Below are 16,007 nucleotides of genomic sequence, written 5' to 3'. Positions count from 1 at the left end.
GTGATTCACAAGTGACTAAGTATGTACCACCACCGGCAGTGTTGGTGCTTTCGCGTGAAGTTACGGGTCCACTTGATCAAATACCCTCTGCCCTCAATTGATTCGCCCCGGTTGCTATTCCGAAGTGCACATCGCACTGCCAGCCTAAACGGATGTCAAATGCCAAGTATCTATCTGCTTTGCATCGACCCTTGCCATCTGCCACGAGGCAGCTAGCTAGGTAAATACGTATCTCCTAACGTTCAAGTTCAGCGAAACAGCTCCCTTCCCTGACCTTCCTTGATGACTCGTTTGTAGCCGCTCCGGTCCTGGTCTGCCCACCCGGTGCCCTTGGTCACAGGACCAGCAAACGTTCTTCGACGCCACCTCTCTCCGGCTCTTCTACGATGACGATACTATAGTGGGCTCGGTCGGGCGTTCCTTGTGATTGTACCTTTCCTCTCTCAGATTTGGGATAGTAAGGATTGGTTTTGGCACTGGCGGGCAAGTGTGTACCAGGCCTAGGGTAGCTAGGCTCCCTTGCTGTTCAGGTGTGTGGCTATATGACGCGATTGAGGTGTCTGATTCTGACTTGCCAAGTTGTGCTGTTGTGGTGTCTTGTCTATTGAAAGACTAGCAAAGGCGTCGGTTCCTTGCACTAATGTAACAGTTCCTATTATATCAGTAATCTCAGGCTTGATATGCTGCCAGCTCGCCTTGTTGACTTGGCAGATAGCAAGAACAGCGAACGCATCGCCCTTATCGTTATATCCACAGACGAGGCCGGCAGATCGAAGTCACGTTCGAGTCACATTCGCCTTCTCGGTTCGGTTGGCCCCCAGCTACTTTAGCGCCCAATGGTCACACGAACAACAGCATGACCAGATCGACGATTGCGAGGTCTGGCGGTTTGATCTTTCTCAGTCACAACAGCACTTACACTCAAAGGACTTCCCCATACAACAGCATATTATTCCTTTTGCCAGGTGAAGGGGGAAACGCATACCCCATCAATCTAAATTGGATTCTTTCACACCTTGTTCCTTGTGAAGTCGTTTGTTGCGATGTCGTCACATAATAAAGAGAATGACCTCGACTTCGCTGAGTATGCGTGATGGTTAATGGGCTTTAAGGCGGCTTCTGATAGACCTGGGGGTGTTCAACGGGGACGAAGAAGGATTTGGGGATGAGAGAAAAGGCCAATTGATTATCGACAAATCAGTCATCTCCGTTTGTTCAAAGCTGTTCAAAGGCGCTCTAGATTGTCAGGCATTCCCATAGCTTCTCATTCTCGCTCATGAATTGTTCTGATAAACCCGAGTTCTCTCTTTCTTTCTTGCCCTCAAGTCTTGTTCTCCGTTCCTTTCTTGTCTGATCTACTTGCATTTTCGCCACCTTAAGTTCCCAGCTGGCCTTACGAATGGCTTATAGACGCTCCCTGATACTTATTGCGTACTACTATGGGATGATTAAATGATCTATGGGCGTTTCCCTGAGCGACGCTGAGGTTCAGTGGGAACCATCGGGTCTTTCCAGAAAATGACAAGGTCCATCGAAAGGTCTTCTTTTCTGCTGAACAATTGCCTGCTCATTTTTGCTACTGGCTGGTCGGGTTTACGGACTACGAAGACAACGTTCATCGGCGACTCCAGTGATTCTCGAGTTGGTCTCGAGCCTGCCTGAGAAACTACCACTCCGAGTCACAATGAGTTTCCACGAAAACAAGCTCGATGCCAAAACATTCCAGTGTGTGGCACGTCAGTAATCTAGGTATTACGATAATGATATTGACTTACTTAGATTTCTAACGAATGAAGATATGCCTCGTGTGGGGTAAACAGCATCACAAAACGTGTCAACCTCTTCACACTTTCACCAACATCCTATTTCCCCGCGTTCTGTTCTCAAGTCTGTTATCTAACTGCATCTCTTGGCTGTCTGGCGTTGTGCAGAGATAACACCGGAACTAGATAGAAAGAAGTGTGATGCGATATAATGCGCATTCTATGACGCTGTATTCAAACTGAAAAGGCTCGGAACAGAGTGGAACAGAGAGGACTCGTGCTAGTGCCACCGCTGCATATGCGCATCGGGTTTCTGAAGATCTGCCTGCTAAAGTGACTGGCTGACTGAACTTCCTTCTCGAAGCCCTCCAGGGCCCTGTGACGGTATAAAGGGCGTCATCGAGCGCGCGTCTTCTGCGGCCAAGGTCTCACTGAGGTCTTCGCAGACTCCGGAGCACCTGAACCCAGTGAGAAAACTTCTCATTCCTTCGGGTGCCGGTTCTGTGTCGGGCAAGCCTTCCTTGGAATTCTGTTCGATCGAACACTGCGTGTTCTACCATGAACAATATTCTGAGTAGTATACCGGAGACCAGATTAGGGGTACACCTTCGGCTGGTGCCGAGTGCCAATCTGAATCTCCAGAACGAAGGCGCCAGTGGTTCCTTTATCTGTACCCTGAGCCAGGAATATGAGATTTGTCCAGTTTGAATCCCGCGCTGCGGTACTCAGTATCAGGTAAGCTTACAGTGCGCCGACGACTCGATGATAGGTAACCCTCCCTCCTTCTTTCCATACCGTCAAACTTCGAATCTTAGATTATCCCTTCCGACACCCTAGCCACAAATCCAAACGGCTATTCAATCAAGATTACTTCGATGTTCCTCTGCACTAAGCACGCGGTACCCTGGAACCTTTCAAGCACAGGTACCGTCCGCCATTTCTATGATAAGCGCTCGTCTAGAAGGCTCCAAAACTACGTCAATTCCTGTTGACAGACATCATCGCTGTTCTCATGGGCAGGGAGCGGTCGATACATCCAGCCGGGTGGCCGTAGTAGGTTGAACAACACACCAATCCCTGTGGTACAATCAGCATTGAAACCCTTTTGACGATAAGCAAGTTGAGTTTGCGCAAGATTTTGATCGGCGGTAGCGCTGGGCGCTTGAGAGCCAAGTCTTTCTCACTCAATCTCTTTCATACACCACGTCAAGCCGATACTCGATTGCCAGTGCGCATGAAAGTCCACTTTGGTGCCTACACTATTCAATAGAAGATTTTGCTATCGTCGTCAGCTCAATTGAAAAGGTAGTGGAGGCCATTTTCATACCATAGTCCATACGTATCGGATTGAAATTCCTCAGTTTGATTACCGGACCATTCACTCAGATCCTCGCCCTCTATCCAGTCTTCGCATTCAAGTGATTGATCTCTGTACTTACCCACTCTCCGCGCCCATCGACCCGTAGCATATGTAAACAATATTTTAAATTCAACAGCGAAGTTTTCTTTCAAACTAAAACTTAGCGTGCGGTTCCAATCCAAGGTTCAGGAAAAGCAGACATATACATAGTAAGGAGTGTTCGCTACAGGTCTACGTGTAGTGGTATTGTACTGTGGATGGTAAAACTACATAGTTCTGTTGTACAACAAAATCGGATGCCAAACTAGATGCATGCGGGGTGGTGCTACATGTGCAGGAAGAAGAGAGAAAAAAGTCACGAGAAAATGACAAGAAAAAAGAAGATATATCCCGGAGAGATCCCAAGTTCAAAACCCTAAATGAAAGAATAAACAATAAATCCTAAGCCACTCGTCGACCGAGACGGCTGCATCCAACGCCTTCATAGGCGACACCAACTACGCGATCTCTGCCTCCTCCGAGACCCATCTCGCGACCTCTACCTTCCCAAATTAAACCCTTCTGCCAAACGACGTTCTGCAAAGCCATCAATCGAAGATGAACAGGGTTCCCAACGCTCCGGATGCGCCAGGCCGGCAGCTGGACATCACCGTCAGGATTGGACCAATATTCACCCGCCCCTCCCGCAGCGCCTTCCGAATGTGACCGTCGATCGGGATAGGTGGTGTGCAAATGCGAAAACGCGTTGAATCGGAAGGGGCTGCGAGTTGGCGGAGGAATAGGCTTGAAGTAAAGCTTGTACGGTAGCGGATTGGGGAGGACGGTGTGGCGAGGCGGTTCAGGTGCGGCCTGGATGCCGTACGGCGACGACAGGGGAATATCAACAAACGGCGACCCCGATTGCGTCCTCGTGGCGACAGCGGGAGCTTCGACATCTTGAGACGGCGACGAACTCAGAACAGGCTCACCCTTTTCTCCTTCACCATCAACCGCCAGGAAGGCTGCCACGTCCTTGGCCGACACGCGGTATCCGTGAGGCTTCATACAGCGAGAACTGGGCTTAGACACTACACCTCGCCTCTCTCCATATCCCTCCACAACTCTCACACACCCCTCTTTCTCCTCAAACACAAATTTCCGTTCTTCCCACTGTGCCCCGTCGACACTATGCGCAACACTGAACTTCGCGGCCGTCACACAGGCCTGCTGGAACCCATGTACCAGCTCCAGGAGGGTAAATACACTGCTGGAAACAGTTGACGATATAGCCTGTACCAGGTCTTTGGCGGCTCCAGCACCTGAAAGTGACGTGCTGACTGTTTGTCGGCGCCGGTGGTGAACGGTGGTGATGTGGGGCGAGCAGGCGGGAGATGCGGAAGCAGCGACAGGAAGGGTGAGAGGGCTCTCGGATATATCGATGGATATCAAAGCCTTCTGACTGCATCTACAAGGTTCGTATTCCTCTATTGGCGACGAAGTGGTGCTGACCCATGATGCTCGACGACTTCGAGGCTTATCGACCAAGCTGAACCAGCCACTGGAGCGCGGGGACGTCGGAGGGGTGGTGGCCAGAGATGAGGCCGACGAAGTAAACGAACTCGAGCTCCGGAACGTTAACCATGAAAGCCTGCTGCCAGCCGAACTCGGAGAGGTCGGGGTTGGAGATAGGCTATCGATCGACGACAATGAAGGTGATCGCTTGCAGGCCGTGCAGCTCTCTGCGGAAGAAGACTGGCGCCTTGGCCTCGGAATGGCTTTGGCCTTGCCCTTGTTGGAGAAGGCTGTGTCTTCCTTGCCGTCCAAAAGAATTTGGATCAGCTCGTCCTCCCGCATTCTCCTGATCTGACTGTGGGTTCGAGGCCGAGACGTCGATGGTGATGGACTGGCCTTGCGCCTCGCTCTTGCCCTGCGCTCCTCGTTGGTGACTGGGAAGAGTTGCCCGTGCATTGACTTCAGGACGTCGGTGAATGGTATTGACTGGGAATCATCGAAATCCAAGGAGGTGCAATCGCGGTGGTGAGAGGGATACCGAGAGGTGGAGGGCATGTCGTTGTAAGAGCGACTTCGCAGAGGGAGGTTGTCGTCATTGGAGCTCGTAGAGGGTTGCTTCCTGGATGGGAGGGTCATAAAGTCATATACAAACGACGACGATCCTGATCCATCGCACTCATCGTCGTCACTCCATCCATAGTTCGGCGGCGAGGACGACGACGGCAAGTGGTAATTGACGACTCTCCGCGCGGAACGCGACCGTGTTCTCCGTCGGAAGATATCCTCCTCTCGGTACCTTCGTCGTTCTTCCTCTTCTGCCAGCCGCGCGCGCTCTTGCTCTGCTCGTCGTCTGCGGCGTTGCTCCTCTTCCTGGCGCTTCATCTCTTTACGTCTCAGAACTTCCTTCCGCTCCTCCCGCAACCGCCGCTTCTCTCGCTCCCACTTCATCTCGCACATACGAAGGTGTTCCTGCCGTCTTCGCTCAGCCATCCGCTCCAACTCGATTCGCTGGCGTTCCTGGATCGCCTTCTCGTCCTGCGCGTCCATGATGAGACCTCCGTTGGGAGCAAAGCAAAAGTCAAAATCTTCGTCTTGGACCTCGGCGATACGTGGGTCGTTGTCGTCGGTAACCTCGATGCCCTTGAGCCTCAGCAAGAGAATCTTGGCGGTGTGAATATCGTCGTGTGCGTATGCGACATGGACCTGGTCCTCAAGCGAAAGGGGTGGAGATGGGGGCGAGTCATAGTAGTCTGGGGAAGATGAAGACGATATGGAGGCGGAGGTGGCTGTGGATGGGGGCGAGGTGCTGGCTGAGGAAGAGAGGAGGAGCGGTGAAAGCAGTTGAGGTTTGAGAGGGACCGGGGATGCAATAGGCGGCATGGTCGGTTGTCGATGGCAAGGGTCGGCCATGGCGGAATATGCGACTGTGCGCGACCTGCCTCTTGTCAAGTGCATAAGCAGTGGCGAAACGGGGACGGATTGTGAAGCCGTGTGTTATATGTAGTGTTGCCCAAACAACTTGCAATGCCTCGAGGCATGGATCTCCGATCGCCGCCCGATTCAGATCTCACAGCCACGGATGTTGCCGGCCACATCCCCTTCCGTCCCTCCGTGTTATCAGCCAATCCGAGTCCGCCGCTACGTACCATGCTTGCGGCCATTTATCTCTGAAACCCTCTCCCGACATTACTCCTCACTAAGCCAGCATTACTCTGGGGGACCAACCTTCCTTGTCCGGCATATCCATACCTGTTCGCCAGCCTCGGGCGCTTCTGTTTCGCATTCAAACTCTGACCTACTGTTCTGGGGTCTCTTCTCGACGCCTCCCTTTCCCTGCTGCTTATCTCGTCTGCATTCTCAACAACGTTTCTGCAATCGATGGACCCTCGCGCCCTTTGTCCCCTGTTCCATCGAAAGGCCTGTCCTTCCACTCTCAGGCTGTGGCAAGTGCCACCGGAGGGTCCTTTCTGTTGTTTTCTCATCGTACCTAATAGACCGTTGGTCTTTGTTCACTCACTCTGCAAAACAATACACGTACGATTACAAAAGCAGCGCTATCCCAGAGGGACTTGACATTGCAGGAAAGGCTTTGCCTCGGAGGCTGACGTCAAAAAGGCAGCTCTACTTCGACGTAAAAGCCGTCTCAGAATCCGGCTACCTCCTGTCTCGAGTGCTATTTATCGTAGTTGCGAACCGAGGGAACTATAATAGCATTTTCAAGATTGGGCAGCCATTGACAACAATATCTCTGCTCAGGAACTGGACTTCCGGGCGAGTATTCCGAATCCTATTATGTCGCCACACCCGACCTATCATTCCCAAAGTGCGCGTAAATGGACTAGCGCGTTAGGGTCTATGGATAGACCATCTATCGACTGCTGCGCTATCGGACTGCGCCAACGTTCACACCTCGATGGGTTTTACAAGTAGCCACGGGTGGGAGCTCGAGGCTAACGCTTCCTCAGGCTTCCTTCTTCAATTCAATACCTTCTCATCCCAAACTCAGGCTTGTCCTTGGAAGGTTCGTTAGATTTGGAAGGCCAGGATATGGATTCTGCATCTCGTTTAGGGAGCCTTTTGTGAGTCGGAAACGGCCGTTTCCCTGGCCAACGTCCATAGGGACACACAACACCGGTTTGCCCCTGCCTATTTGCGCAACATGATAACACGTTCACATCACCCTCTGGTGGGGCGTTGTCTGGCGCCTACTAGATACGGGTCGTTGAAAGTTCCTTCTTATGGCAGGTCTGTCAGGTCGTAAACAGATCTTGAAGGTTGATGTGTAGAGGTGATCCGTGGAGGGTGGGTGGTATATTGCGATACCTGTGATTGACTGATTGACCATCCCGCCTAACCGTACTGTACGTATTTGCAATGACTTCTGGCGTAGGCTTCACCGGCTCAGTTGACTGACGACAAAGGCAGCAAGGAAGCAGTTTCAATGCTGGCACCCACCTCAGCTACAGCGCTTTACACCAAGTCGGAGTCATTGGGCTAAATATAGTTATCTGGTAAAGCGAGCGCCTTCGGAATGAGAAAGAGAATGCGATGCAGGGATGTTCTAGCTTTAAGGTTTCGCTAGTACGTGTCTATCCATCTCCTCAGGGCCTCTAGTCCCACTCTATGTACTATCATAGGCCCCAACCCTTCCCTCAGCTTTTGATACTTAGCGTTCGATTACAGGTTTCAAACACTCTCGTATGGAGTAGAAGACGACTAAGGACCGACTTCTATAGCTAATCTCAAAAGGGAAGGGTAATCTGGGCCCGCACTTTGGAGTAAGGCTCGTTATATTTATGGTGATTTTCACACTCTAAGATGGATTAGCATCTACTTACAACCCATCCTGAATTCCAGGCATGCCCACCTGGAAGCTCAACGGCATCACTATCACAGCTATCGTTCCTTAGATACCTGTCCATAGCGGGCATCAGGCCGTAGTATGCCTGCACGGGTCTCGTATGGTCGAGCTCCAGGATGAGTTTCGCGAAGAGCACAGGTAACGTACAGGCCCATACTCACACCTCGTCAGAGCCATCTCACTTCGGCCATTCCCGACATTTTCCACGCCCTGGAAAAATGCCACTGCCCCTTTCCAGACGAAGCAATGCATACGGAGAAGGGGCCACTTGAGGCTTTATTCCGAAGCTTGACGCGAAGATGAGAGATTGGCTTGTAAACTGGCCCTGGGAAATTCGTGTATGTCGCTTTGATTTCAGCGAGGTTATTCCTGGAGCATTCTCGAAATAATCAAGTGTGTGTAAGTTGACTACTCTAGAGGAAGTGCAGTATAAATGCCACTCGGCTTGGCGGAGAATCGTTTGGAGCGAGCTTTGCAATAAACCACGGATCCGAATGGTTCGAGCGACGGATTTACTCCGAGTTTTGTGAAGCGCGAGCAATCGCCTGCAATTGCTTTTGACGCCGGAGAAATGCTGGAGAGGGAATACATACTCAGCAAGCTGCGAAGTGTAATTAACATCGTATGATTTGGGGCTGCTCTGGAAGTTGACTTTTGATAATATTCCGAGTGGGAATGCTGTTTCGGAACGACTGCCACGCCACGGCGCTTGTTGGTAGCGCTCGCTTCCACTTTCAATAAAGGTCCCACACTACCCATGTTCCTTACTCCACAGAGCTTAATATTTGACTTCAAACAGTTGTCAATCATCCCTCGCAGACCTTGATAATCTTTAGAAGTGTTTAGACCATTCCGAGTCTACTAACGCTTCCATAAGTTACGCGTACGCTTGTCAACGGCAGCATACGAACTTGTCTGGTGGCTGAGGAGGTGTATCGAGCCACGGTTGATAAGGACTGGGAAGACAAGCTGGTATGCTCCTTTCGGACATCAGGCGCCCATGAAGGCATGTCAGTGGATGCACACAAGGACTCTTGAGGATGGGATACAATCATAGGGGACGTAAGAATCAGATATCAGAATCATGATGTCGATTATGAGGATGCGAGCTAGCCGTACTTGTGGCCGTACTTGTGGCTACCACTATCGGCCTACGAACGCCCGTAGCGCGGTCTCCGGTCGACCGTTCATCTACCAATGCTGGTTCCCGAGTAATTCTCCAGGGAGCTGCAACGGCGACGAAGGGCAGCGGTCAGAGATAGAGTGGCCATCACGGTACCCCTCCAGGCCTTTTCCTTACGTGCACCTGCTATTTATACCAACCCAATACGCGGCTATACGGTGAACCACTGGTACATCAATAACTTTAAGTTGGTGAGAAACTAGATCTTGTTTGACACAGATCTCCCTGCGACCTTGAAAGAGTGGTGCCACGCAATCCCATGCTACCATATCTAGGTCACTGTTCGTCGCTATTTTGGCAGAACGACTTCGGAAAGATGCGAGCATTGTTCTTCTCAGGTGCAGTTACCCTATGTGTGGGTAAGCGCTTGTGGCTTTGAAGCCTGTGCGAAGACTTCGCGAGAGATTATTGAACGCATTCAGGTCATCGATATGAAGGTGGATGGGATATGAATGTAACACCACCGCGGTGTTCGGTACATGGAAGCGGGTTTGACCACACGAGTGTCAACGAGTATTATAGCTCTTTGGCTGGCATCCGTCGACGAACGTGGGTAGGGTGAGGCTCCTTCCTGCGAGGTAGCGGGCCTTCGAGGATCCAGTATCGTTGGTTAATTCACTTGGCCACTGACATGAAGCAACCAAGGACTACGTCAAACCTGCAAGCGGACCGTTGAAAATACTAATGAGAGTAACAGGAATAGACCCTTGTTAAACTATCAATAATGACCATGAAACATTCGCGGTCCATAGTCAGTCGACCACTCCAGCCAAGCAAACCTATATCTAGTTGCCTCCGCCTTTCCCAATTTGTGCATGCTCTGCCTTTTTCTGGGAACCCAGTGAGATGCGTGCGACTCGCTAAATATTTCTTCCAACATGTCCGCCCCACATCGGATTGAGACTGGGGCTGACTGGGGTGCTATGCCAAGGTCAGCAAATCTCTGAATGTCCCGTCCCGTTCATCAGATTACTACAGGGGATGAGGAAAGGGTCATCCATGTTCCGCTGGCCCACAAAAGGCCGAATTGCTGAATTATAATTCGGATTCTGAAGGATCTCAGCCCGGAGTGGCAGAGTCTCTTTCCATGGTCTCATAATATGAACTATGTACGACAGAAAATCATCTTTCCGTGAACCTTTGGTCGGACGATTACTATTAGCGGATTAAGCGCGAATGAGCGTTCAGCGCTCTGACCGACGTCATTCCGCTTGGCAGGAGATCCCGCCGCAATCCCGACTGCTCGGTGCGATCGAGATCGGACTCGGAATCGGTGATCGCCCAGGACAAAATTAGGCGCTGTCCATGTTCCCCGCCTGCTCATAGGGGCAAAGTAGTGGAGGTGAGCATGAAGGGACCGAAATGGTTAAAGATAGAGATACAAATTCCTACGGAATAATAACGACAATTGTGAACAGAATGTTGAAGCCGGGACAGAATCCTCTAGCATTAGCCGGAAGAGGGAATGCGCTTCAGGCGGTACATTGCATAAGCATGGTACAACTTGGAAGTGCCGCCACTGAATCGAATCCCGCTCGTCCATGTGGATTTGAAATTAGCTCGGGCTTTGAACACAGCTATTAACATTCCTTCGACTTCGTTCGGCATCTTCGTCTGTTATCTTTACCGGGGCTTCAGCAATGGAAACGAGTGCCCTTGCCCGAAACACGCTTCTGGGGACATAGGACATATATGTCCCCTGAGGAAATTCTCTCCGCAGTACGATGATCGATAGTCCGTGGAACTGGAGCCAATCTTCGTGTGTCCTCGGTGTAGACCCAGGTGTTTGGTGAATACAATAAACGGTGTCCTGGTACCCTCTTTCGAGGGTGAAGGAAGACCACAAGTTTAACTTGAAAGAAAGCTGGAGCTATCACATCAAGCTCCCAACTGCGCCTGTCGAATAAAATATAAGAAGAACCAACTCCCAACCCCGCAGGGGCCCAGCAAATCAGTATCGAGCGGCGAGCTCTAATTCTGTCTGCAATGACAAGGGGACCGCTTCCTTTGGCCTTGCAATGCTGAAGTAGTGACTCGCTTTCCGCCCTAGAAAATGGAGTTGGAACTGATTTAGTATCGTGACATACCCTCCAGGTCTTAAGGCAGACTCTCTATAGAAACGTATAGAAACGTGAAATGAACTCAAACTATACCTTCGAGTAAATTTCTCTTCGTTTGGCGAAGAGTTACCACTGCGGCCATATGAGCTCTCGTCGTTTGCGGAGGTATGCCACGGGCACCGCGATCCAGCATGGAAAACTGTGGCAAGGCAGCGTTTCCAAGGCGCATAGATCCGCTAGATCAATGCGAATTACATCTTGTCTAATGTGGCTAATGTGGTCTTGCCAAAGGAGCTTTCGAAGGAGCAGCTGTTGGAGTTCTAACAAAGATAGTACTCATATCAGTATGATCACTGCCCCGTTTAGGCTCCTTGCTGAATCGGTTGCCCACCGGTAATTAACGCAGTGAATAGCGAAATCGAAATCGATTCTTTGTCTGTTGCCCGGATTTTCGCTACATTGTGCGTTGAAACAAACAGCACACATCCAACAGGTCAGCGCCTATTTCCACCATGGAACCTTCTCCAAAGCGCCATGCACCGCTTACTCCTACGCTCATCACACACGCAGCCCGTGCCTCGTGACTGTGGCACAGACGTGCCAACGATATCAGACGAACAGCAGACGATAACGAGAACGGCTAATAGACGCCCATCAGGTTAGATAACAGTTGAGATACAACAGTGGACCCACTTAGTTATCGTGTACAGCGTGGTTCCTAACTTTCTTTCCCGAAAGAGTACTCCGCTGCTCAACAAGCCTCGCCTCGAGGCACATTAGAAGCTGAGGCTATACCCTTCAAAACCATACAGAGAGTGAGCTGCTTCTGAGCCATAAGATGCAAGTGGGTTAGCAGTGCCTCATGCTAGAATGAGAAGACTATGCTATCAGTCGTCAGTATTGGGAGAACCACAGAGAATAGCCGTTATGGTTGGTAGCGCCGCAGTTGGAGTCAGCCCAAGGGAATGACGCTCGCCTCTCTTTCATGACGATGGTTACTCCGCCTGCATTGAAAGAAGGGGGTGGATGTGATATGTGATGTGTGGTACCTTCTTTATATAGGTGCAATCTAGATGAAGCCAATGGCATCCTGAACCAGGGAAAGCTTTCAAGGGGAGAAGATGCGGCACTGTACGTCGCAATCGAGAGGAAACAGTTGAAAGGAATTGATGTCACCTTTGTCTCTTCGAAAGGGAGGACAGAACCACGGGCATACTCGAGACAGCTGCGGATAGCAATCCGAATCGGTCCATGAAAGGCAAGTCGATATATTGACCTGAATTCGTAGCATGTGGAGATGGAAAGAGGTAGCTAAAACCTAGCAATCACAAAAGGTTGTCAGCTGTGTGACAAAAGGCGATATGGAGAAAAAGGATCACCACACGAACCGCGACTTCTTCAAAGGCTTCGTCTCCGCCGCTTGACCCTTCTTATCCTTGCCATCGTCTTTCTCTCCTTTATCATCTCCCGCGTGTTTAATATCTTCTTCGATCTCGGGTGGAAGTTTGGGTCCAAAGATGTCACCAGCGTCCCATGCCATCGGTATTAGGGCAACAGGTAGCAGCCAGGTGGCTGTCAAAACGACACCGTTACCTGTGCATCAAGTGTTAGGCCGAGAACAGAGGCAAAGAAAGCGATGGTACCCACCTTCATCAAGGGCTCGTATCCGATCCCAACTCCATGCTATGAACACCCCAACATATCCCGCGAATGGAGTCAACGACTTCAGCATCTTGATCGCAGGCCTGAACTGCGCAGGAATAAGCAAAATCGGTATCTTGTCGATCAACCACTTCAGAGCACTCGTGATCATAGCAGCCCTGGCAGCAGCCTTCACAGACGTCGCACCCAACTTCGCCATAACTGGAGGGGGAAGGTACAATCGATAACCCCACCACGTTGTGAGAACCGAAAGCTCTGTCGTCGACGGAACCCATAGCTTGATTTCCGCGGGCTCAGGTGAAGGTAAGGATGGGTTGGAGGAAGAGGGACTTGTGACAGTGGATGAATCGGTTGACCTGATGGTCTCGGTACGGGCCAGTTCCACCACAGAATCGGATTTGGGATCCAGGGGAGCGTACATCATGACACCACCCTCCTGTTCCTCGATGGGCGAAACGGCCCCTTCAGGTCGGCTCGCGTCGTTCTTCCGCAGTCCTGCCAACAGATTCCATACCCCTGGTCGACCTTTGCCTTTGCCTTTGTTGTCCCCGTTCATGACTTCTTCGTCCGAGAGGATCTGAACAAGGTTCTTGTCCATATCCGGCGGTATGGGTGGCGTTGTAGTGGTGGCCGCATGGTTAGATGCAGTCTGTTCGGATGGAGACTCGTTCTTGGGTGTGATTGCGCTCGACGAAGGCGTCGAGGAACTCGGGACGAGACTACCGGGAATGGGGAGCAACTCAATCATCGCCCGCAGTCTCTTGGCCAACGTGACTGGCTCGACCTCTACCACCTCGTTCGCATCCTGTTGAGCGGCATCCGTGGTAGCCCCTGTCTGGATTTCTGGCGGTGGTGCTGGTTCTGGCGAAGGTATGGTCCAGTTCGTGGAGGAAGGGTTGAAGTCTTCAATGTTCCATGAGGGTGGCGGAAATAATGGCTCCGACTTTTTCTTCTTCTTTGGTACGAAAGACCCTGCGAACGACTTGAACCTCCCAACTGCGGCTGCCTTTGCGATCGGGAATCGATTGTTGGAGCTTGTCGCCTCGGGTTGCGAGGGGTCAGAGCCGTTCGTCGACATTGCTCGTTTACGAGGACTTGAGTAGGATGGGTTTAAGATTCAAGGCAGTAAAAATCTAAGAGACGACAGTTGATTGTGGAGTAGGTGAAGAACTGCATCCTTGCGCAGTCACGAGCTTCGCGACAATGAGAGGAAGAGAATAACATAGCACAGCCACTACAGAAACAGACATAGACACCATGCCGTCATCGAACATTTGGCGCTCAGCCTTGCACAGGCCAAAGGTCAGCTACAACAGAGTGCCCGCAGCCTGGGACGTGTAGCGCACTTTCCTCGCCACCAGCGAGGCAGAGGATAGGAGTTGGAATATCTTTGGGATCTCCGGACCCGTAACCCAATGTGTCGAATGCCTCTAAATCAGCCTTGTCGACCAACTCTAAACCATGACTAGCTGCATAGGCTAGCATTCCGTTCCATTCCCATTCATTCACCTCCGGTACTGTGTCTCCCTCTGAGAATCGCAGTATTTTTGTCCCCAACTTCGCACTTTCTCTCAGCCTTGCCCTCCTGACGGCCAGTTGCGCTATGCCCTCCGCCCACCCAGCTTCAAATTCGGAACGGATGGTCTCGTATGCATCGGGATGCACGGAGGAGGAAGTTGTCGCACAGAGGGTTCGCAGCGAAGGAATCGGGGGTAATATCTTGAACCTGGGTAAGGCTTCTCTGGGCAACCCTGCCGGAGGGCGTGATGGACCTGGGTTTGGTGGATCGTCGCGTATTGAAATCGTCGCAGTCGCCAATCCGCGGCGGCCTCTGCGCGGTCTTCGAGCCTGTTCTGGCATAGCAGCCGGCGAGCTATCGCTTCCACTAAATGCTGCTATTGTCCTTCGCTCATACCAAGCGGTCAATGCCTTTTCGCACTCTTTTGCCCTTCGAGCGCCCGCCATCGCACATCGCTTTCCCATTGCACTCCATTCCCCGACACCCAGCTCTCCTCGAAGGATGATGCAGTCATCCAATAATAGGTGCTTCAAGTCCTTGTAATGAGATAGGATGAGATCCACTTCTCCTTCCAGAACGTTCGAGGTGGACAGGTCAAGGACCTCGAGGTGAGGAGTAGAAACCGGGTCTCCGTCGCTGTTTTCGCTCATCAGTGGTGGATAGCAAAGGGCCCTAACAACAGGGCGAGAGGGAACGCGGAGTCGGAAGGCATTCAAGGATGCTGAAAGGGCCGGGGATTGGAGGAGTGCCGAAATGCATGGATCGAGTCTGAAGAAGACAATCGGTTGAGCGAATGATTGGCCACCGCCCGGAACAGGGATATCTGGGTCGGCTTTCAGCGGATCCTGAACGATGGAAAGCGTAGGGAACGACGATTCTGGCCAGCGAGCGAGTGCTGATATCGTCGTGTCAAAGTAGGCACCCTGAATTTGAATTTGGTCAAGTTGTACCATCCAAAGAAATCACAAGAAACGCACCTTGAGAAACTGGTAATATGTCGCCCTTTTGACACTGAATATGTATTAGTATGCAATACATGGCATTGAAGGGCGGCACCTACTATGGTCGAAACCGCAATCCGAGATACACCAGACTCTCAATCGGCCTCTGAAACATCTCTTCCAGATGTTCTGGAGAAAAGTTGTTAGGCCCAATCCAGATAGTCAAAGACTTCAGACGATATGTGCGAAGCATCCCAACGATGTTGACCAGTATATCTGCGTCCACAGTCCAGAGCTCGACCGACAATTCGTAAATCATTGCCATAGGGCTTGAGGTCGAGGTGTCCCCTTCCTCCTTCGCCTTTGATTCTCGACTTTTGAGCTCGCGCAAGTGTCGATTGAGCGCAACTTCTTGTCCTTGCTTCCTGACCCGAATGCTAGCGTAGAGGTATCGAAGTGGAATAGCTGCCTTGGGAAATACTCGTGTCAAGGATAACACTGTGCACTGAACAACTTCCTTGGGAAGATAGTCGAAAATGGAGGAATAGAGCTCCCCGGGGAGCTGCCCAAGCAACGACATGGGGCGGTGAGTGTAGGACTGATGGTGGTAGAACGAAAACAGGAAAACCAAACAGGGCCGGGAAAAGTGATGTAATCGGCAAAAGCC

At 51.3% G+C, this 16,007-nt stretch overlaps 3 protein-coding genes across 3 annotated transcripts; all 3 read right to left on the bottom strand.

The window, feature by feature from the left end:
* Nucleotides 1-3,564: 3,564 nt before the first annotated feature.
* Nucleotides 3,565-6,024, bottom strand: CC1G_00534 (hypothetical protein; the record flags this gene model as incomplete). Its single annotated transcript, XM_001829303.2, has 1 exon — nt 3,565-6,024. The coding sequence occupies one exon, from the start codon at nt 6,022-6,024 to the stop codon at nt 3,565-3,567; it is 2,460 nt and encodes an 819-aa protein (XP_001829355.2).
* A 6,569-nt stretch (nt 6,025-12,593) lies between these two features.
* CC1G_00533 (hypothetical protein) lies at nt 12,594-13,958 on the bottom strand (the record flags this gene model as incomplete). The annotated part of the gene is made up of 2 exons (XM_001829302.2): nt 12,594-12,811; nt 12,866-13,958. 2 exons carry the CDS (start codon nt 13,956-13,958, stop codon nt 12,594-12,596), a joined length of 1,311 nt encoding a protein of 436 aa, XP_001829354.2.
* A 203-nt stretch (nt 13,959-14,161) lies between these two features.
* Nucleotides 14,162-15,920, bottom strand: CC1G_00532 (hypothetical protein; the record flags this gene model as incomplete). Its single annotated transcript, XM_001829301.1, has 3 exons — nt 14,162-15,322; nt 15,377-15,410; nt 15,460-15,920. 3 exons carry the CDS (start codon nt 15,918-15,920, stop codon nt 14,162-14,164), a joined length of 1,656 nt encoding a protein of 551 aa, XP_001829353.1.
* Nucleotides 15,921-16,007: the final 87 nt, after the last annotated feature.

This window comes from Coprinopsis cinerea (assembly GCF_000182895.1).
Source record: "Coprinopsis cinerea okayama7#130 chromosome 1 map unlocalized cont3.1, whole genome shotgun sequence".
Classification (NCBI taxonomy): Eukaryota; Fungi; Basidiomycota; class Agaricomycetes; order Agaricales; family Psathyrellaceae; genus Coprinopsis; species Coprinopsis cinerea.
Note: the sequence above shows the minus strand (reverse complement) of the source record. Positions and strands in the feature narration are given on the sequence as shown.